General features: G+C 41.0%; 1 protein-coding gene across 13 annotated transcripts in view; it reads left to right on the top strand.

Moving 5' to 3' along the window:
- Sphkap (SPHK1 interactor, AKAP domain containing) overlaps positions 1 to 17,276 on the top strand; it is a 152,803-nt gene extending 135,527 nt beyond the window's left edge. For 10 of the 13 annotated variants that reach the window (XM_021727119.3, XM_040267964.2, XM_021727118.3 and 7 more), the window contains 5 exons: positions 2,745 to 2,930; positions 4,803 to 4,889; positions 7,002 to 7,054; positions 7,140 to 7,324; positions 15,424 to 17,276. In XM_021727119.3, the coding sequence (XP_021582794.2) occupies positions 2,745 to 2,930; positions 4,803 to 4,889; positions 7,002 to 7,054; positions 7,140 to 7,324; positions 15,424 to 15,567 (655 nt within the window). In that variant the 3' untranslated portion in view covers positions 15,568 to 17,276. The remainder of the gene's footprint in view (positions 1 to 2,744; positions 2,931 to 4,802; positions 4,890 to 7,001; positions 7,055 to 7,139; positions 7,325 to 15,423) is intronic. The other 3 variants (XM_040267966.2, XM_021727117.3, XM_040267965.2) reach the window with 2 other exon arrangements.
- Positions 17,277 to 21,676: the final 4,400 nt, after the last annotated feature.

Below are 21,676 nucleotides of genomic sequence, written 5' to 3'. Positions count from 1 at the left end.
CAATAAAGAATGATGACACTTTTTACTTATATTCTAGGCACTAAACTGAGTGCATTAAACGAATTTTATTTTACAATTTATGTTTTCCAAAAGCCTATGTGAAGTGTGAATTATTTTTTTATTTTGATGAGGTTATTTAACTTCTCCATATTGAACAGGGTAAGCTGGTGGAACTGGAATCCTTAGCTGTTGAACAACAGGAACAGCACTCCAACACTTTTTTTCTTTTTAGTTATACATGACAGTAGAATGTATTTTGGCGAATTATACATACATAGAGTATAACTTATTCTATTTAAGATCCCATTCTTGTGATTGTTCATTTAGCAGAGTTACCCTCGTTGTGTGTTCAAATACAAGTTTAGGAAAGTAATGTCCAATTAATTCTATATTCCTTCCTATTACAACCCCTCTCCCTTCCATTCAATCCCCTTTGTCCAATCCATTGGATTTCTATTCTTCCCCTCCCCACCTCCATGGTTTGGCATTAGCATCCACATATCAGAGAGAATATTTTGGTCTTTGGTTTTGTCGGATTGGCTTATTTCACTTAGCATGATATTCTCCAGTCCCATCCATTTACCAGCAAATGTGATTCATTATTCCATTATTCTTTATGGCTGAGTAATATTCCGTTGTGTATATATGCCACATTTTCTTTATCCATTCATTTGTTGAAAGACACCTAAGTTGTTTCCATAGCTTGGCTATTGTGAGTTGAGCTGCTATAAACATTGATGTGGCTATGTCACTGTATTATACTGTTTTTAAGTATTTTAGAGAAAATCTTTACCACAAATACATTGGATATAGCATTAATCTCCAGGTTATACAAAGAACTCAAAAAAAAATCGACACAAGAAAAATAAATAACCCAATCAATAATTGGGCAAAGGAACTGAACAAATATCTCACAGAAGATGACATATGAATGGTCAACAAATAAATGAAAAAATGTTCAACATCGATAGCAATTAGAGAAATGCAAATTGAAACTACACTGAAATTCCATCTCACTCCAGTCAGAGTGGCAATTATAAAGAATACAAGTAACAACAAATGTCAGTGAGGATGTGGGGAGAAAGTACTCTCATACATTATTGGTGGGATTGCAAATTGGTACAACCACTATGCAAAGCAGTATGGAGATTGCTTTAAAAACGTGGAATGGAACCACCACTTGACCCAGTTATCACACTCCTTTATCCAACACTCTTTTCTCCGATGTTTGATCAGAGGAAGCGACTAGGCAAAAGATAGAAGGCAAAAATATGGTGGCATGTTTGGGGAACAACAGATACAGTTTTTTGACCAGGTGGAAGCAGACAAAGCTGGATAGGCAGAGGACCCCCGTAAAGGTTTAGCTTTCAAAGGTTCCTGAAGGTTCTTGACCAACATCGTCTTTCAGAAACATTAATCTAGCAGCAACATAGTGAAGGTTTCCAAAGTGGAATGGTAGCTGGGGTACAACTGCTGAAAGCTTGAAGGAATGTGGTTCAACAAGGAGTGATGTGTAATACCCACTGGCCAAGGTCTAAAGTTTGGTACCAACTCTTGTTGCGACCTTGGATAAATCCTTCCATCTCACTGGGCTTCCATGTTCTCATCTGCAGAAAGTCTATAAATTTCCCTTTCAAATCTAAATTTTTGGCAATTAGGAAGGAAATTAAGATAATTTCATGAGCACAAAGACAGTTATGAGTACTGGAGATAAACTCTAGATTGGGACTGAAGGTCACAGAGATTGATACCAAAGGTCAATGGAAATAAAAAGCACATGAGAAGTGTGGGATTGCCATCATAATTTATTTTAGATATGCCCATTCTGAGATGTTAGGAGACAGACTGGAGATGTTCACAAGGCCAGCTGAAAAAGAAGCCCTCGAATCCAACGGTGGGGTCTTGAGTGGGATTCAAATTTGGAAGCTATTGACATGGACAGGAAAATAGATGGAATGGCTGAGGGACAGACTGTGGGAATGAGGGCAGTGAATCAATCAGAACTGGCTACAGTGACACTTGAAGGAGAAACAGAGAACTAGGCTCCGGGCAAGGAGTGGCCAGAGAGGTAGAAATTCATAGGAGGCTAGGGAAGGGACACTTCAAGGACAAAGGACTGAGCAATCAAGACTAAATGCTTTGGAGAATTTCTTGATCTAAAAATGCACTAATTCCAAGAGGTGATGCTGATGGAAGCCAGGTATCAGAGGGAGGAGACTGCGTAAAATGTGGCTGCGAGTACAAAATAGGTTCAGAGGCATTTGCGGGAAAAATGACTTGAGAAACTCCAGAACAGGGTTGGGTGTTTTCTCCTAGCCTAGACCCACTTGCATTAGAATTACTGGGGTGCTTGGTGAAAATTCAGATTCCTGGGCCTCCCTCCAGAATCACTGGATCATAGTCACGGGGGAGAATGCTTTGTGTATCTTCAGTTTAAATACCTCTGTCCCTCAATAAATCTGATCTGTGCGGGGCAGGGTGATTCAACCTGTTTTTCTAGTCGTGAGCAGAGAGAGTCTCTAGAAAGACATCAACTAAAGAGATAGCAAGGCCAATGGAGAATCCTGAAAAGGCAAAATGGGATCTAGGGCACCAAAGGAAGGAACGGCTAAAGAAAGTCTCCACCTGTGGCCAGTGACATCCTGTTCACAATGTGGAGATCCAGGCTCAACAGGGTCCAGCATGACTCCCTGAAAAGACCTTGCTGTACCTCCCCTCCTGTTAATAATGTCTTCCATCTACAGTGACAGTCTTGAGGCCAGAGATGTACCAGGGGCCCAAGTCTCGGCAGAAGCCAGAGCCCCCGATGAGTTCCACAACCCTCCCAGCAGCAGCGAGGAGAGTACAGGTAGCTGGTCCCAGCTGGCCAACGAGGAGGACAACCCAGATGACACAAGTAGCTTCCTGCAGCTCAGTGAGCGATCCATGAGGTACCTGTCTTTCACTTGACTCCCAGGGAGCGAGCTGCTCTCAACACATTACAGAAATGCATTTTAGGGTTCTCTGCAAAGTGTCCCTAATACAGAAAAGGCAAAAAAGAAAGCCACCATGGGGTCAAGGTTCCTGCCTGTCATGATTTGTGCTGAAAGGCATCTTAATATCCAGTTATGCTGTAAATTACCTCGGCCAAAGCGAAGAGTTGGTTCCCTTCCCTCAAAGCCCAGATAATGCATTCTGTGATAACAAACTTCTGGGATTTTGTTTGTATGTTTGTTTGTTTGTTTTGTTTTTTAATGGAGGACTTCTATTACCCTGGTGTGTTTGAACTTCGTCTCTGGTTCATTTGTATTTCAGATGCAACACAGGCTGGGTTTACATGACAGAAGCTGTGTTGTGTTTCTTGACCTGACTTTCCTCCCCTTGACCTCCCGGGTCCTCTGAATTGCTCCTTCAGAAAAGGCAGAGAGGAGTTTAGGGGAGATAAGATTTGGAAGGATTTGAGACAGTCAGGAGACATGCACTAAAAGCTATTCCTCCGTGAAGTGGAACCTCCAAAAGAATCTCTGTGTTTCTGTGCCAAGTCTTGTTTGACGTTGAACCAACAAACCCACAGATGTTCCAGAGAGGGCAATTGGAAAGTGAGATTCCAAAGCATCTGGGTATATAGAGAGCTCTCTGGAAATTCTATTACTGACAATTGAGTCTGTTTAGACTTAGGGATATTTCATAGTGTTAAATAATTTGTCTAAAATTTTTTAAAAATGTGGAAAATGCCACAAAATAGAGACAAAAAAAAACCCAGAAAGAACTTGAGACTTTTCACTCAACAGCAGAAGTGTATAGATTATTCACCTCCAGTGTAATTTTGAGTCACCAGGTTTTAGTCTGTGAACATATTGAATGTCTCACCTGAAATTTCAGACAAGAATTTAAAATTGAGGGAGTTGGATTGGTGACTCATGGTATTCCTGAAGAAAGCTGAGACAGTCCCATTACAAATGACACACCCTTTCAAAACCTTGCTTAGAAGAGACATCACTGGGCAGTAGAGAAGGTGTGGGGAAACTCGTGAGTTGCTAACAGCAGGCACGTTCCACTTCACAAGGGGAGACAGAGCCTTCAATGTGGCTCCACTCTGCTGTGTCTCAGTGAGCAAGGCTGGCAACTAGACCATGTGCTAATTGTGCAGCCTGTGAAAGTGACACACTATACAATATGTGATCCTCCTCCTTCTCTAGGATGTGTCATCCCTTCTGGAAGACTATAAGATGGAAGAGTGATAAAATCTGACATTACCCAACTTGGTACTTGTAGGAAACTCAAGCCAGGTGCACATCCTATGAAATCCTATGGAACGTCCCTGAGAAAAATCTGTGAATGGCAAAGGGACCACATGTATGAGTCCACAGGTTTCTATCAAAATCCAAGAAGCAAACAGATAAGCATTCTGGTATCTCTCCCAGACAGTATTTTCAGGAACATCTTCATCCTGCAGACAAACCCAGAAGCAGCAAGTTTTTTGCTGGTAGATAAAATCTTTCCCTCTAACCAGAATGAAGAAAGAAATAGCAATTCTGATTATTACCCACTAGGTAGTATCTTCCAGGTGTGACTACAAATTATCATAATAATGATAAAAATAGTTGTTGTTATTATTATTAGCTTGAGCCTGTTAAACAGCTTCTGTCTTGTGTTTTCTCCTGATGTGGTTAGAAACCAGTATCAGTGAAGGACTCCCAGACACACTGCAATGTTTTTCCAGGGACCTAGGGAAGGACCTCTTACAACAATGGAGCGTCAGTGTCAATAGCATGGTCAGGGGGTGGAGATGGGCATTAATATGTAAACTTTTGCTTTGTCAGCAATGGCAACAGTAGTGCCACTAGCAGTCTTGGCATTATGGAGCTGGACATTTATCAGGAAAGCATACCATCTTCTCCCATGATTAAGTAAGTAGCCACTGAGATGCAGTGATTGTGAGACCACTACTCCAATTCCATCTGGCAATCCATCTCGATCATTCAGGTGGTGCCCAACCACTGATTCCATTGTGTCTGTGCTGCTGTGGTTTCATGTCACTAGAGCAAGGACTCAGGACCTAAAACAGGCCTTTGCCCTATCACTACTTGCTTTCTTGGATTTCACTATGACTCCTGTGGAATTTTATTTCAGATAAAGTTTACCATTGTAATCAGAAGTATATGTAATTTTACTTCCTTGGATATATAGAAGCAAATATTCCCTTTAAATTGTACTATTTACTGTTCTTCACTATAGAATATACTCACTTCAGTTGAGTCAAAGTGAATGATTTTTTCCTTGTGGACACACCTGAGCTCACTACTAAATGTGTCTAGGGCCAAATGGTTGCCATAATGGAGATCTGTGACTACCACATGGGAACTTCTAAAGAATAAAGGAAAAAAACTTAGATAAATGTAACATGTACTACATAAAAGGAAAGAAGAAAGGCAGGACATCACAAAAATCAAGACTGCTTATAGAATTTGTGATTACTCTGGAAAATTAAAACCAAAATCTTAAAATTAAAATCCAAATTAGAACCAAAATCTTTGTTTAATATTATGGCTTAGCTTATTATTTGTAGATTTCTGAAATCTTAGAAAAATAAAAAAAGGAGTTGAGGACTAAAGTTGCTCATAACCTATTTCCTCAGTCACTTTCTACATCTAAAGAGCTTTATTTCGCCATTTCATCAGAGATTTTCCTCAGCAACTGAAGGTCACAGTGAATCCTATGTGGTTCCATGGGGCCATTATTCAACACATTATTCTTTATTTTTTAAGGAGAAACACCCCCCCAAAAAAACGAAAAAAAAGCTAATCTGGGGTAAATTAATTTTTCTCCTTCAAGAAACATTTGTTTAGGGACTTTTTCCATCATTCTCTGTAGTATGAGCCTAGACTCAGGGAATGTCTGTCTTCAGGGAAAGTCAAGACCACAACCTCCATTCACAGCCTCCTGCAGCTCCACGGACATCACTCACATACAGACCAAGTGAAAAATCTAGACCCTTAGGAAACTGGCATTTCTACAGACAGTCGGGTATGAATGAAAAGAACAGCTACACTCTTCCTCTCAACATCAGCGGAATTTATCATTACAATGGAATTCATCCATGTAATCAAGCATATGAGCCAGATCTTAATAGCAACAGAGAACATGAAAGAGTTCTCTATTATCAATAGGTACATTTTTTAAGAGCCTAAACCCAACTTTCTAGACAGTATAAAAATATAAGACATTCACAGGCTTCCCAAGATGGCCAGTTGCATTTATCTGTGGGCCATATGATCACGTTTTGGAAACCCTACTGAGGCTTGCCGCTACCCAGAAAGCTCTGTAATAAGTACACACCAGGAGAAGACACCTCCAATATTCAACATCACCATAGCTAATGAAATACTTTTAGTTAGGAAACCTTTGTTTTAAGATAACTTCCAACCTACTAAATTCCTCCACAATAAAAAAAGAAAAACTTCCATCCAGAGAGATATTTTGCTGTAAAATTTAAGTTCTGCAGTTTATCCATTGTCTTTTGCCTTATTCCGGAATAAAGAATGATATGCAAGTAAAATACTAATTTTCTATATTAAAATGCAAATATATATATTCCTAGCATAGTACAGGGGAGAAAAAAGCATTTGACAAGTTGGAAACATAGGATCCATTGAATGACAAGTAAAATATATGATAAAGATAAGTCCCCAAATCAGAACTCATTACCCCAAATCTCTCCTTAACTGTTCATCCCTGTGAAGTTTGATAGAAAGGAGGCTGAAGAGAAGGAGGCTGGGGTCTCCCACTCCCACTGTCCTAACTAGAGCCCTTCAGGTTGAACAGGTGAAGGAGGCTATTTGCTGCAGACAGCTATGTCATACTATATGGGCTTCTCCCAGCACTAGGTTGCTCTATGAGAACGATAAATCTAGAATGAATGTCAAGAACTTTCAGTTCAGTAAGACCCATCACCTCATCTTCCATTTAGAGTCTGTTCTTCCTAAACATTACCAACCATATTCTATTGTTTTCTCCCAAAGTGAATTAGTAGAAGAAAAGGAGATTCTTAAAGAACAGTCTGAGAGCATAAAGGGTAAGCTCCGTTCCATAAGTTTGACACACAATTGCCTGCTTCTCCCTTTGGGAGGTGGAGTAAAACCGTGGCCGTGTTCATTCAGAACAGGCACCTGGAACGGCAGTGAGAGCCACCGGTCCCCAGAGGAGCCTGCTGGTGATCAACTTCGACCTGGAGCCAGAGTGTCCTGATGCTGAGCTGAGAGCCACTCTGCAATGGATAGCTGCCTCGGAATTGGGAATTCCCACAATCTACTTCAAGAAATCTCAGGAAGCCCAGATTGAAAAGGTACCATGTTCCATGTTTGGGGAGGGTATCGATGATGCTGTGTGTTTGATCACTCCTGGAAACTCAGTAAATGCCCACGGAACTATTATGAATTTGAAGTATTTCATCTTGACCTTTCTGGGCCTCAAGATTGTGGCAGGAACTCTGAAACTCTTCACCTACACAGGTACAGTCATGATTGCTGTTCTTTTGACACTCCACTGGTCCCAAATGGTGGGTGGCAATGAGAAAAGTAAATAGAAAAAAAATATATTTTCTGTTATTTTTTTAGTGCCACCTTGCTCTGGAGACCAGCCTCTTTGTAACAATCAATTAAATCAAATACAGGAAGAAATGACCCAATACGTAATAAAAAGCAAAGTGAGGCCACACTGATATTCAAAACGAGCCGTGATGTGGTGTAAAAGAGGAGACATGTTTTAATTCTCCACTAAGCAGTTTCACATTAGGGGAAACTTCTCATTATCATTTTCCCATCTTCCAGAAATACAAAGCTGAGGAGCAGATCCTAAGCCAGCTTCACAATGAATAGCAACTGTCGCTGTGATTCCGTGTCTCCAAAATCTACCATTATCTGTAACAGAATCTCAACCACATGAATCCATTGGCCATGTCTTCAAACTAAAGCTCCCACAATTTAAAAGATATCAGATCGATGGCAACACCATATTAGTTTTCCATTGCTGCTTAACAAATCCCCTAAAATTTACCAGCTGAAACAACGCTCAGCTCTGCAGACCAAAAGTTCAGATGAGTTAGACAGTGATTTTCACTCAGATCTTACGAGGTTGAAATCATAGACAGCCTGGTTGAGCTCTTCTCTGGAAAGTTCCAGGGAAGAACCCATGTCCAGCTCATTTGGGCTGCCGTCTTCATCCAGTTCTTTGCAGCTGTAGGACTGAAACTCCCATTTCTTTGCTGGGTTTTCCCATCAGGCAGGAGCCCTTCTCCACTTCTAGAAGCCACCCAGTCCCTCACTGCATACCCACCCTGTGTCTCCACACTGTCAGTCTGGTGTCTTTTGCCACTAGGCAGAGAAAATTCCCTGCTTTCAAAGGATTAGATTAGGTTTCCCTGATAGTCTCCCTTTCCATCAAGTCAAAATTAACTGGAATCCCTGCGACCATGTAAGGAGGCAGAGTGAGGACTTGCTCTCTCGAGCCATTCATGGCCCCAGGGATTAGGGCAGAAATTGGGGAGCTGTTTTTAGGACCCTGCCTGTCACAGCCACCTTTTTCATGTCATATTGTCACAAGGAGCCTCTATGTACCTCAAAATGCATTTCTTAATAGCCATGTGAGAATTGCAGAATACACACACACACACACACACACACACACACACACACACACACTACACACGTACTTGGCGAGGTGGGTAATTGGGTATTGAACTCAGGGGCACTCAACCACCGAACCACATGCCCAGCCCTATGTTGTATTTTATTTAGAGACAGGGTCTCTCTGAGTTGCTTAGCCCCTCACTTTTGCTGAGGCTGACTTTGAACTCATGGTCCTAGTGCTTCAGCCTCTCAAGCTGCTGGGATTACAGATGTGCACCACTGAGACCAGCTGCAGCATAGATATCATTGCCCCTTTTTTACTAATGAGCAAAGCAGGAGTCAGAGAGGCTGGTACGCAAAGACACTGGTTTGATAGTAACAGTTGAGCCAAGACCCCAAGCTCTGCTTTTTCTACAAGACACTTCTCAGCCATTCTTTACTAAAAAGTACTTCAAGTTACATGAATTTAAGATTACAATCTGGAATTCGTTTATTTATTTATTTTTGTTGCTAGGAATTGAACTAGGGGAACTTTATCACTGAGCTACATCACCAGTCCTTTTTTTTTTTTCTTTTTCTTTTTTCTTTTTTTTTTTTTTTTTTAGGCAGGGTTTCGCTAAATTTCTTAGGGCCTGGCTCAATTGCTGAGGCTGGTCTTGAACTTACAATCCTCCTGTCTCAGCCTTCTGAGTCACTGGGATTACAAGTGTGCACCACCAAGCTGGCTATTCTACATATTTTAATGTGTAATTTCATTTTAATTTTTAGTACCAAAACCTATCAGCCTAAAATAAAATGTTCTTTACCCTCTTGCCCATTTCCCTGCTAGTTATAATTGGTTTCTTGCCTCTGTTAAACCAGCCAATGGGATTAGCTACTGGAAAAATCAAGGAGTTCTAATTTCTTTCCCATGCCCTCTCCCACCTCAGCCTCTGCCTCCAACCAGTAGTGCACACCTCTTTGCATGCCTAGGTCTGCCTACCAGTCCAGAATTAAATCTCGGCATCCTCCTACACTGAGCATGCTTTCTTTCTGCAGAGTGGTGAGTAGGTCGCTGTTTGATAAACTCTTCTTCCATCTTAGCACTCAGTCTTCTCAGGGCAGAGGATGGAGTGATAGAGCATAAGTCCGTCTCACTCGCCCACACATCATGCAACAGGGAGGGCAACTGTGAACAACTTCAGGTTCATGGACATGTTGGTTTCCAACCTTACCTCTAGCTACTCCCCAGATAGAAGCATTTGGGTGGTGTCTTGATGGAACAGATTACTAATGTCTTGATTATGGAAATCATATGAGATTATCTCCATCTGATTTTCTATTCTAAAACAGAATACCTCTCCTCATTCATAACTAATTTTTTTCTGAAAATAAATCTTCCACTAGTGTTATTAAGAAAAACATTAAATGACATTTTACTCATTCAGTTAGCATTAAGTTAAGGAATTTAATTCTAAATAATGTAGTTTTAGGGGATAATTCTTCTAGTATTTTTTATCCATAAGTTAAGGCTATCTATATTTAGTGGCTTTACCACAAATGGGAACCACTTTTGGTTGTCTAGGACTTAACTGGTAAATAAATGAAACCTTTAAATTAGACATATCCTCTTTCATCAAAGGTGATCTTTGAGACCCCATTCTGTTCTGTAACTGGACAAGTGGTTACATAGTTATTGTCAGGAGGGGCATCTAGATTTCATTTTTTTTTTTTTTTGGATAAATTAAATCAGTCATCATGTTTCTCTTTACAATATTCTCAACTTAGTAACCTGTGCTGGGGAGGAGGATCTCATGAGTGTCTACTAGAGAAGCTCATCTTTCCCATCATTGCTAGTGAACTTGGCCCTGAGCCGGAGGGCACTTAAAGACAGCTTGGAACTGACTCCAGCTTTAGTTCAAATCCACAGGCAACTTTCAAATATCCTGGAAACCCAGTGTTCTGTCACTCTTCTAGTGACACACGGCAGCTTCATTTTCCAAACTTTTCCTTTCTTTAGTATTTTGTCTCATCGTTAAAAAGACGATCTGCCCTTGAAAGTCACATTCAGAACATTCATCAGATGTTTATGGGGTATCTTCAGCATGTCAGGCACTCCTCTAAGCTCTAGGAATCCAGGGAACAAAAGAAACAAATTCCCACTCTCTCAACGTTTACATTCTGGTTCAGGAGGAACCCAAAGTAGGGAGGCCGTAAATCAAAAGAGCCTCAGACTGTAACCTTGAGATGTGATGGCAGCTCATTCTGAACAAGGAAAATGAGCAGCACACGTTTTCAAAGCATACCCATGAGCCAGATGAGTACAAAACAAGATCACATGGGGCATTCATTCAGAGTTCAGATTCCTGGGCTCCTTCTGGTCTCATTCTGATGCTCTCTAAAGTCTGAGGAGATCCCCTCCCATAATAGATATCCTGAAGGAATGGCAGAATTCACAGTGGTCTTAAAATATGCTAAATTCCATGGGAAAGACTGCTGAGAATCCCAACACCTGATACCGGAAAATGTTTACAAATTTAATTTATAACATCCTTGACATCGTTTAAATTTAACCCAATTAATTCAAGGCCAAAAAAAAAAAACAGAGAGAGAGTCATGCAAAAATCTGGTTAATAAAAGAAAAAGACAATCCAGTGTTTAATAGTCATGATTTTGGGATCCAAAGGTCTTGGTTTTGCAGATATGTTTAAGGTCGCTGAGCTTCCATGAGCTGGGGTGGGCTGATGACTGTCCTCACAGCAAATCTGGTGCCTTTTTTCCTTTAAACCTGCATTGAAAATTACTTTCTTTTTTCCGAAGAACAGAAAGGGATGCGCAGAGAAGCAACAGGTTCATGCTTACCTTCCTAAGAAAGTGGGGGCCAGAAAAGAAGTGGTCTTGCCTCTTGTTTCTTATTCCACATGAAAAGTGATAGAAAGAGAATGAGAGAAAAATGTTGATGGTATTGATATAGCTTTCCTCAAAATAACTCCAATTAAAATATCAGTTCTAAATAAACATGTCACAGTAGAAAGGAAAAATAAGGAAGCATTCGAGGTACTAAGGTTTGTCATTTGTAAACCCAAGAATTGTCGAGGAACAGAATCCATTAGTTGGGATTCACAAATTTAGTGAGGGTTAAAATCACCTGGGAAGGTTTTACAAACTGACTGTTCTGACCAGTTAGTTCAGAAGCTCCTCTTGGACACCCAAGCATCAGAGTTTGTGAAGGGATTCCAAGACACAGCCAAGCCAAGAATCACGTCTCTATAGGCCACGAGTTTAGGAGCAATCTAAGCACCAACCAACTCATTTGTGCTTAATGAAATCTAATTTTGCTTTGGAGTAAAACATAGCAGCTATTTTCAGAAGTGTAAACTGAATGTCTCCAAAAAAGTGAACAATCCTGTAACGGCTCCCATTGATCCTACCATATAACTTTATCAGAACACAAAAGTCATCTACTATTTGATGGTTTTCCTTCAAATGAATCTGCTAATGATAAACTCTCACAGAACATGGATTATTTTAGTTTCCTAAGACAAATGCTCAAGAAATGCCCATTGTGGTCTATATTAAAGGAATCTAATTAGTATTGATAGTGGAATGGCAAAAAATGATTTTCTTGTTTTTATTTGTTAATACAATTAGGATTAGGGTTAGGGCTACCCAGATCTTTGACATACTAAAGCGGATGAGGAAAATACAGAGGTGACAGCCTGACAGGCACCATCGAGGCTCTAGGGCCTGCTGCTAAATAAATGTGGGTCTAAAGGCCATAATAATGAAGTGGAAATGCCTTCCTCTCGCTTCTTCACAATCTTATTTCATTTTTATATGAACTTTTTAATAAAGAAAGCATGAGACCTTCTTGCTCATCAACTCCACAAATGTTTCCAGGTCTCAATGTCCAAGTCATCAGAGACTGGGAACATGCTATGCTTGTTTGGTGGGGCCAGATCATTTTTAAAACCTCCTCTATTGAAACGTCAACCTATTGAAACTTAGCAAGTGTGAGACAGATTCTAGCTCCTGGCCACTCCACAAACTCCTGGCCTGGTGATCTACCTGCTGGGATATTTCTGCCCCTTGGGGTCAGCCATCAGCATCCTGTGGTCATCCTGTGGTCACACAGCAGTGAGATGCTCTCCTTCACAGGGCCCAAAGAGATGGAAAGAAGCTATAGTCTGGCTTCCAGAAAAATCTGAAGCAGCAAGCCTGGAAGGGTCTCGCAAACATTTGCATCTGCCCCTGATCTTTGATTCTTCCTCTGATTCCCCTGGGAATGAATGCGAGATCAAAGCTGATCAGGTGGTAGCCCAGCAAGTCAAGGTTTACAGAGAGAAGGCAGAAAGGAGCTAGGGCTGGGTTTATATTTCTATGTATTTTGCTTTGAATGCGTCTTTATAAAACTTGCTAAGGAAGAGAATGAACCTTCAAGAAAAGACTTTGGCCAAAGGGCACCGATGAGCTTTCAGAGAAACCATGAGAAAGAAGTCAGTGAGCCATGAGCCTCTCTCAGTGGGTCCCCAGGACCCTGATGTGCAGGCCTTCTCCACCAGGGGCATCTACTTCCCAGATTTCGAGCAAGTGCTGGGAAAGGCTGATTCCACATGCAAAGTCCCACCCTTTCCTTCTTTTCCTCCTCTTCAATCAAAGAATGACTGGGAGCTTTTATGCACAGAGATATAAACAGTGGTTCACAAGACTCTTTCTGTGTAAATCACTAGTAGACACCTGGAATGTTCCCCTTCTTAAGGGTATTTGCACGACAAGCAAAGCCTTCACCTAAGGGTTTGAATCTCTTCCTAAAATGTTAGGGATCAGACAAGCAGGAAAATGTCAGGATGGTGAAGGGTTCTAGGCAACTGTGTTCTCTGTAACTCTAACATAGACTGACGGACCTGAATGAGCTGACTATCCGCTGCTGTTGTAAGGAGCAGTAAAAAGAGGGGCTGTGTCTTTCCCCAACTCCAGGGCCTTATTGACCTACTAGGAGGCAGGCCCTACTGACAAGCTTCTATTGAGCTCCATGCCCACTGCTATCATCCCCCTCCAGGTTTTCTTCAGATTTTCCCTAGATTCATGACCTCTGAACATTTTCATGGATCACCTTAGTAGGAAATTATTGAGCAAACCCCTCCTCCCATATGCATGTTTATTTTTTTAAATTATATGCATGGCATTCAAATACATTACCTAAAATTAAAGAATGAATACTTGGCAAAAGTTTAGCCTCAGTGATGCTAGATGTCCATCCAGATTTCCAGTAGTTTTCTTGAGAACTTTGAATGTACTTGGTTTGCATTTGGTCATCCCTCCCTTCAGCAAATATTCACTGCGCACTCGTAGGTGCAGGCACAAGATATGAAAGCTAAGATGTTATCCTTCCTGGGAGATTATTATCTATAACATGGTGGCCATCTGTCTCCCATCTGTGTCCCCTTTTACATCATCCTAAAACTCTTTAAAGACAACATTTATATTTCCAGGTATTAAAAGTTAAGTCTTTCATTTTTTTTTTCAGCCTAGAAAATTGCTTTATTTTGATTATGCAAAATACAAAGGAAGTAAGTACAATAAAGCGCTGATTTTTGTAACTGTGCATATCGTTGGGTGCCACCACAGCTGGCAGAAAGAACATAATTTAACAGCGGTTCTACATGAGACAACTTCTCAGTAATTAAAATGAATTAACAAATCCAAACTGGAAAGAAACTAACACTCCAGTTTCTTGCTGATCTCTGAAGTCTGAGAAAATGAAAAAAAAAAAATCAGAGTTTTAAAAAAATGTCCAAAAAAGAAACATTAAAGAAATATAATTGAACCCCAATTTTAATCTCTTTAACAAACAGGGCTTTCTTCCTCAGAATGATACCAGGATTCTCACCCTGTCCTTTCTCTTCATGTGAATATTAATATACTGTCCTGGTACCAAAGTAGAGAAGGATGCCATCGTCCCAAGAGCTCTGGACCACAGTGTTAGAAGCCCACGACCCTGCTGCCAACTTCTCATTTCTGAAGCCTGAGGTCTTTCATTGTGAATGGCTGTGTCCCAGGCGTTGAAAAGGAATGAAGCTAAACATGATTAAGTGCTTCCTGCAGCTTCAAGCTCTTATTAATTGTTACTTTTCTTTGAACGTATCCTTCTAAGGAGTTTCACGCTGGGCTTTATCCTGTAGTTCATGAAGATAATGACTGACAGTGATTTTCCTGTCTTCCATCCCTTCGGGCCCACAATTTACTTGCAGTTTAGAATTTTGTTTCTAGCTGTGACCAATTGAAGCTCATACAAATGCCCAGGTGACAGATCTAGGGTGTTTCCTGAATCTTTCCTTTCCTGTTCCTATTGGAAACTCTCTTGATGCTTGATCTTAGCACGTGAGGAGGAGAGATGCTTCTCAAGGTGCGTGAGGAACCAATACGTGGACCTGCCTGAGAGCTGGCACTGAATCTGTGTGACCTAAATAAGCACATCCAATGATAAATTCTTTGTGACAGTGACAGAAGTGAAGAGAGCCATGTTATAGAGCCTTGTTACAGGGGGTCTGTCTCAGAGAAAAGCAGACTTCAGGAAACACTAAGTATACACTGAAAAGAAGAATCAACATAAGCCTACTGTCCAGGTCCATGCAGGGTAGCAGCTATGTAGAAAAATCCAGTTCAGTTGAAGGGACCCTCCAATAATCTGAAATACCTCAAGGAAACATACCGTCCTAGAGAATAGTCCTCTGAGACTAAAGAGACTCACACACAGACTGGACAGCCACTGGTCTTGAAAGGGTGGTTCAGTAAGATGCCTTTGAGGACGTTGTATTCTGACTCTGTTTTGCTTTAGTTTCTAGATGTCGTGCGGCTGGTCCATCAGAAGTCCTGGAAGGTGGGAGATATCTTTCACGCAGTTGTCCAGTACTGCAAAATGCATGAGGAGCAAAAAGAAGGGACCCCAAGTCTCTTTGACTGGCTCCTGGAACTAGGATAAGGCAGCTTTGCCCTGGAGAATGTCCTTCCTTTATCCTGGCGTAGAAACACTCAGAACTTTCTCAAAACATCACATCTCATTAGCAGAACTATAAGGCATGTACGGCTCAAGTCCACTGGACTTGGAATAAATTTGAAGGAAAGCCAAATAAAAGTCTACACATCAATACAACCTGTTTGGATTATCGAAAGAGCTTGTGTTGGAAGAGCCGGAAGAGACATTCCAGAGGGGCCCAAGTCAGAAAGCTCATGATCAGGCCCAAGATATGGCTGGACTCACGTAGGTTTAATAATGTAAAACGAGATGTCATGTCTCCAATTATATGAATCAACTGGAAACAAACTCACTGGTTAAAATAATTTTATAAACTATGCTATAAAGTTCATTTTACTTTTCAGAACAGACTGGGGGGTTGATAGCCCAGAGAGACACTTAGAATATGCAGGAGAAATGCCCAGACTTTGTATAAATAATTTCCACTTTCAGAACATTATCAGTGGATAATGACAGGAATGAAACAGTGTCCTCCACTGAGGTGATTTCATGTATTCACTGTAATCCACTAATAAACATCCCACTCTTTGCCAACAATCTCTGGGTTCCTAGCTAACCAGAAAATTGGTGGCATTCAACTAGACAGAGGAAGATTGAATACTGCCTTGGTCCCATCACTGCTTAACTTGGGTAAAAATTATTGTACAATTCTTCATCTAAAGGAAAGCTTTCTTACTTAAAAGAAAAGGAAATAGATCTTTGAGATAAAATCTGCTTATGTTTTGGATTATATGAAATATAAACTTTTGATTTATTTTTTTGTAAATTATGGAGAGATTATTATCTTAAATAATATATTGAGTAGTTAAGAGGTTTGGAAACCATGAAGAGATTGTCTGAAGTCCTATATTGGCATTGAGCTCAGGGCTTGTGTTCTGAACGTGGAGGGACGTGTATGGCTGGCCTGTTCTTCCAAAGACTTTGTAGGGTTGGAGTCAGGCTAACAACCTTGTGTGGACCTGACCTTGCAGGTGGGATTTCAGACTTCTGACTCAGTGATAATGGCACTCAGTTTGAGAAAAAAAGGATTTGTCACATTTTAAATATTTTAATAACAGAGATTTACTCTTGTGAAAACTAAAGTTATCTAATATCTTGCTACATCTTTTCTCCCAACTAAATAAGCTACACTTTTACTTTCTTGATCAAAGAGTTGTTTAATAAGAATCTTCTGAAACACTCTGCTTTTACTGTGTTTTTAGACTGAGAAGTCATTTTGAATCTGAACAAGGCCATATGCCATCAGGCTGGCCTTAACATACCTAGCGCTCCCATCTTGAAATGCCAGGAAAGCTTCCTGTAAGCCATACTCCCCACCCCACCACCACCATCGGTGCCAGGAGTCTTTCTGAGGGCTCACTGGGCACTTATTACACAAATGGTCCAAATTTAGGTTGTATGTTTAGTTTGATACATTAACCAAATTTTAAAATCCATCCATTATCTCAAACTGAAATGTGCTTCTTTGTGCTACTAAATGGAAACTGATAGATTTATTTTTTAAACAATCCCAGAATATTGTATGTAGATGTTTTTTGTGCTTGAATAAATGTTTACTTATCCTACAAAGCACAAATACTGGATTGTAACCATGTGATGAAGCTATATATGTTGTACTAACGTTGCAAACTAATCAATAAATTTCTGTTGCCAAACTTTCGATCATTTTTTTTTTCTCCCAGAACTTTAAGCACCTCTTAGAAAACTTCATGATGTGATTAGATAAAATGGGTTGTAACCCTTAGATAAGTTTGGCTGTCCTGCTTTCAATTTTTGAATAAGTAAATGTTCTTTGATGAAATATGATAGAATCAGTAAAATGCGTATTAATCTGTTTCTCATCCTTGGTACTATTCTCCTGTGGAGTCAGATAATTCTCTGTTCCAGGGGTTGTCTTGTTTAGTAGCCTCCCTGATGTCCACTTACTAGATGCCAATAACTGCCTCCCTCCAGGTGCAACAACCAAAAAAGTGAGTCTGGACATTACCAAATGTCTCCTAGGGGATAAAGTCAAGACTGGGTGAGGACCACTGGTGTATGAATGCACTGAAGGCACCGGCCCTGAGGCTTCAGGAGGTGTTACAGTGAAGGAGGAGAGCCTGGAGCCCCTAGTCCAGGGAGTCCCAACAGAGGCCTGAAAACCAGATCCCCTACCCAAGGCCCACAGGATATAGCCTTTACATTAAGTCTGGAGGACAGGAGAAAGAGACACAAGACCAACGAGGAGTCTACAGGCCTAGGGTCAACCAACCTAAACCCAAGTAAATCAGAGATTGATTATTCACCAGGAAAAGACTCAGGAAATAAACCAGAATGATTGCAAATGTTTTCAAATAAAGCTTGGGAAATCATAGGCACGTGATTCACTAATAAGAAGGCACGAGTGTGCTCCTGTGGAGAAGAATTCTCAGCTGGCCAGGGGTATCTTCAAATGGCAACTCTGGACATTGGCAAGGAGAGACTATTTGGAAGGATATTTACAAGGGGGAGGGAGGACATTTCAGAGGTGAAGGGGACTGTTGATAACACTCCAACATGAGGTCATCAGGGGTCTCAATGACTAGGCTTAAAATGACCAGGTGTGAGGACATGGGTTGGATAGGTACAACCAAGCAGGGGGCATCATCAGGGAATATTTTATCCTGAGGTCAGCCAACACTCAGGAGGGGATTTGGGGGGGAGGGGCTGTATGCTGTATCAGGTCAGGATGAGTCAAAGTCTAGGGGCCCAAGCAAAAAAAAACAAAGAAGCTTAGCTTAAGCTTACCAACAAATCCTCTGTTCCAATAGACCAGTGGATACGGTTCAGCTAACCCCAAGGTGGAAATTTAGAGGGTCTTTGCCTAACCTTGTCATAGGCAAACAAGGGGGTCATCAGTGGGTATTATCTAAGTTATATGGGGAAGAATGACTTCTTGCAATAAGCTGTATTCCAGAACACAAAGTTAGGGGAGAATTGTCTGATGATGGCTGTTTAGCAGCATCACAAGGCTCAGGTAAAGTTCATAGTGTATCAAGACTCAAAGAATAGTCCTAAGGGAAGCATTATCCCTGACTCTTGCTGGGGCCCACTGGTCTTTCTTCCACAGAACAAGTGCATGTCCTCCCACTTAGCAAACACCCTTTTAGTGACTACAGGGTGTCCACACCATGCTGGACAGCTAGAGTGAAGAGCCTCAATCTGGCACCACAGCACTCATAGGCTCCAGGGGAAGCAGACACTTCAAAACCTAGTAACACAGCGTAATAACTGCTAAGAAGGAACTCTCCTAAGACTGGCAAAGGAGAGAACACTGGGAAGGGAGTGTTTATTGCTGCCTGGTGGCATTTGGAGCCACTTTCAGGGGGAAAATATTCAAGTTTAGTTTTTTTTTTATTATGAGAGAATCATTTAAACAAGTGGGGATTAGGGATGCTGAAGGCCTAAAGGAAGGACATTTAGAGCAAAAATAAGGTCATGAGCCATAATCTGAACATGCAATCTGAGATGTGGATGGGAGACTGATGCAATTACAACACAGGTGTGAGCTGAAGAAGACGCCAGATTTGAGGCTGGGGATTGAAATCCAAGTCACATTTTAATAATCTTTCTATGTATACCACAGATTCCCAAATGTATTTTGAAGCATGTTAATCAAAGGAGATACAAAACCAGATGTACGTGTCAAAGAAATAATGTGAATGTATGTGTGACTCACCAAGCGATAGCTTACACCTGGGATAATGCCAGGTAAGATTACTTAGTTCCTGGATAAAGGAATTCCCCCCATCTCTGTGGCTTGTTTTCCTCACATAGCACAGAGCAATGGGGGTTCCCAAGACCAACTTCATTGTCAATGATATACTGGAAGAACTGATGGAACCCAGAAACCAGGTGTTGACTGCTATGATTTATTGCAACAAAGGGGTGGAATCAGATAAGCAAAGAAAAAAAGGCACACAGGATAACGTCCAGAAGAAATTAATGCGAGCTTCCAGGTGCTTCCTCCGGTGGAGTTGCACCGGACGCACTTAATTCTCCAGCAAAGATACGTGAGAGCACAGGCAAAGTGCCACCAATCAGGACGGCTCCATCAAACTGTGGGGTCCAGGTTTTTTACTGGGTGTCAGTCCCATCGGATGCTGCACCCATGTGACGAATCTCAGCTGCTCGTATTTCAGCATATCCCATGACCAAAACCAGAGGTTTACGATAAATCATATTAGTCATATAAATTATCTGGTCATACTGACATCACATGACCCAAGGCATCAGGCATCCAAAACACTCTCCTACTCTCAATATCAGGCAGAACATTCCAAAGACTCAGCTCTTAGAGGCCAACCAAGAACCAGTTCTGAAAATAGACTCCAGATTCTACTCTGACACTCTAGGCACACACAACCCAGGCACAAAGATTATTTTATGGCAAACTGTATTGACCTTGGTGTGAACACCTGGCTTACATCTTTATACCTACACATCTGTCTCTTTTATCACATCACGAAGAGCAGCACACAGCACAGATCCAGTAGGACGATGAGCCATTCTTCTCACAGAGGAAAGCAGGAGGAATGACCATTTGTTGAGATAGAATGAAGGTGGGTGAAACCAGGAAGGGCCTTTAAAATGCTCTGAATTTTGCACTGCCTGCTGTGACATTTGTGAAGTGCTCTTCTATTTTCAGGTAGCGAGACGATTCTTTCCAACCTAGCATATTTTAATAATAAAGGCCGTAGACCACACGTTGACCTTTCATGACAACCACAGAGGTGTTGGAGAAAAGCCTCACTACATTAAATCAGTTATTTCCTTATTCATTCATTTTATTTTTTTGGTACCAGGGATTGAATACAGGGGTGCTTAAACACCAAATCACCTCCCCAGCCCTTTTTTTATGTTTTTATTAGAGACAGGGTCTCACTGAGTTGCTTAGGGCTTCACTAAATTGCTGAGGGTGGTTTTGAACTCATGATCCTCCTGCCTCAGTTTCCTGAGCCTCTGGAATTACAGGCGTTCACCACCACACCTGGCTCCTTATTCACTTTGACAGAATCTCATTTTCAAATACAGGTCCAGGGATAAGTAGTAAAAGCAGTAACTTGGAGTCTCATCTATGTGGACCCTCCAGCATATTACTCAATGTTTCTTAAATTTAGTAATTTTTCTACTATAACCAATAAATTGCCTGGATAAAGTGATATATAAAACCTCTTCTGACTGATCGTTTTAAAAATTGCTGACTGGCAAAGAGGAGAGTAAAGACGAGACCATCATGGTCTGGTGTCTCCGGGAGGTAAAGCTCAGACGAGGCTTTCTTTGAAATACGGAGCCACACAGAAAGGTCCAAATTTGAGCCATTCTGGCCAAAGAAAAATTTGAGAGTGTCCAATGAGACAAAGAAAGATGTAACTATAATTCTCAACATTTTTGTGTTAAATCTCTTTTGAACACATGAGGAAAGCTGCAAATACAGAGTTCGGGATTTTCTGCACAGTCGTGGGGGTTATTCAGGCCTTTTCTGTAGCCCAGGTCTAGCTTCTAGATAGTAGAGTCTCTTACCTTCTAGAACCCCCTCCAGTACCTACCTATCTTGGCCCATAGGGGGTCTTCCATGCTTTTGTTCAAGGAAACCAGAACTCAAGTATTTATAAGGAAAATATCCTCAAAATATCTCAGATTTCAACCAAAAGAAATGTTATTATTTTTCAAGATTTATTTATTTTTTAATAGAAAATGTCAAAGAAGGAAAGAAAAACAGGAAAGAAGAAAGGAAGCAAGGAAATAAGGGGAAAGAAAAGGGTAACTCTCCAAGAAATACACTGTGATTTTTTTTTCCATTACTGGGATTGAACCCAGGAATGCTCTGTCATTGAACTATATACCAACCCCCATCCGCCGCCCCCCTTTTTTTTTTTTTTGGTACCAGGAATTGAACCAGAGTGCTAAACCACTGAGCTACATCCCCAGCCCTTTATTTATTTATTTATTTATTTATATTTTGAGGCAGGGTCTGGCTAAGTTGCTGAGGCTGGTTTCCAACTTGGGATCCTCCTGCCTCAGCCTCCTGGGTACT

This window comes from Ictidomys tridecemlineatus, chromosome 7 (assembly GCF_052094955.1).
Source record: "Ictidomys tridecemlineatus isolate mIctTri1 chromosome 7, mIctTri1.hap1, whole genome shotgun sequence".
In the NCBI taxonomy this organism is placed as follows: Eukaryota; Metazoa; Chordata; class Mammalia; order Rodentia; family Sciuridae; genus Ictidomys; species Ictidomys tridecemlineatus.
Note: the sequence above shows the minus strand (reverse complement) of the source record. Positions and strands in the feature narration are given on the sequence as shown.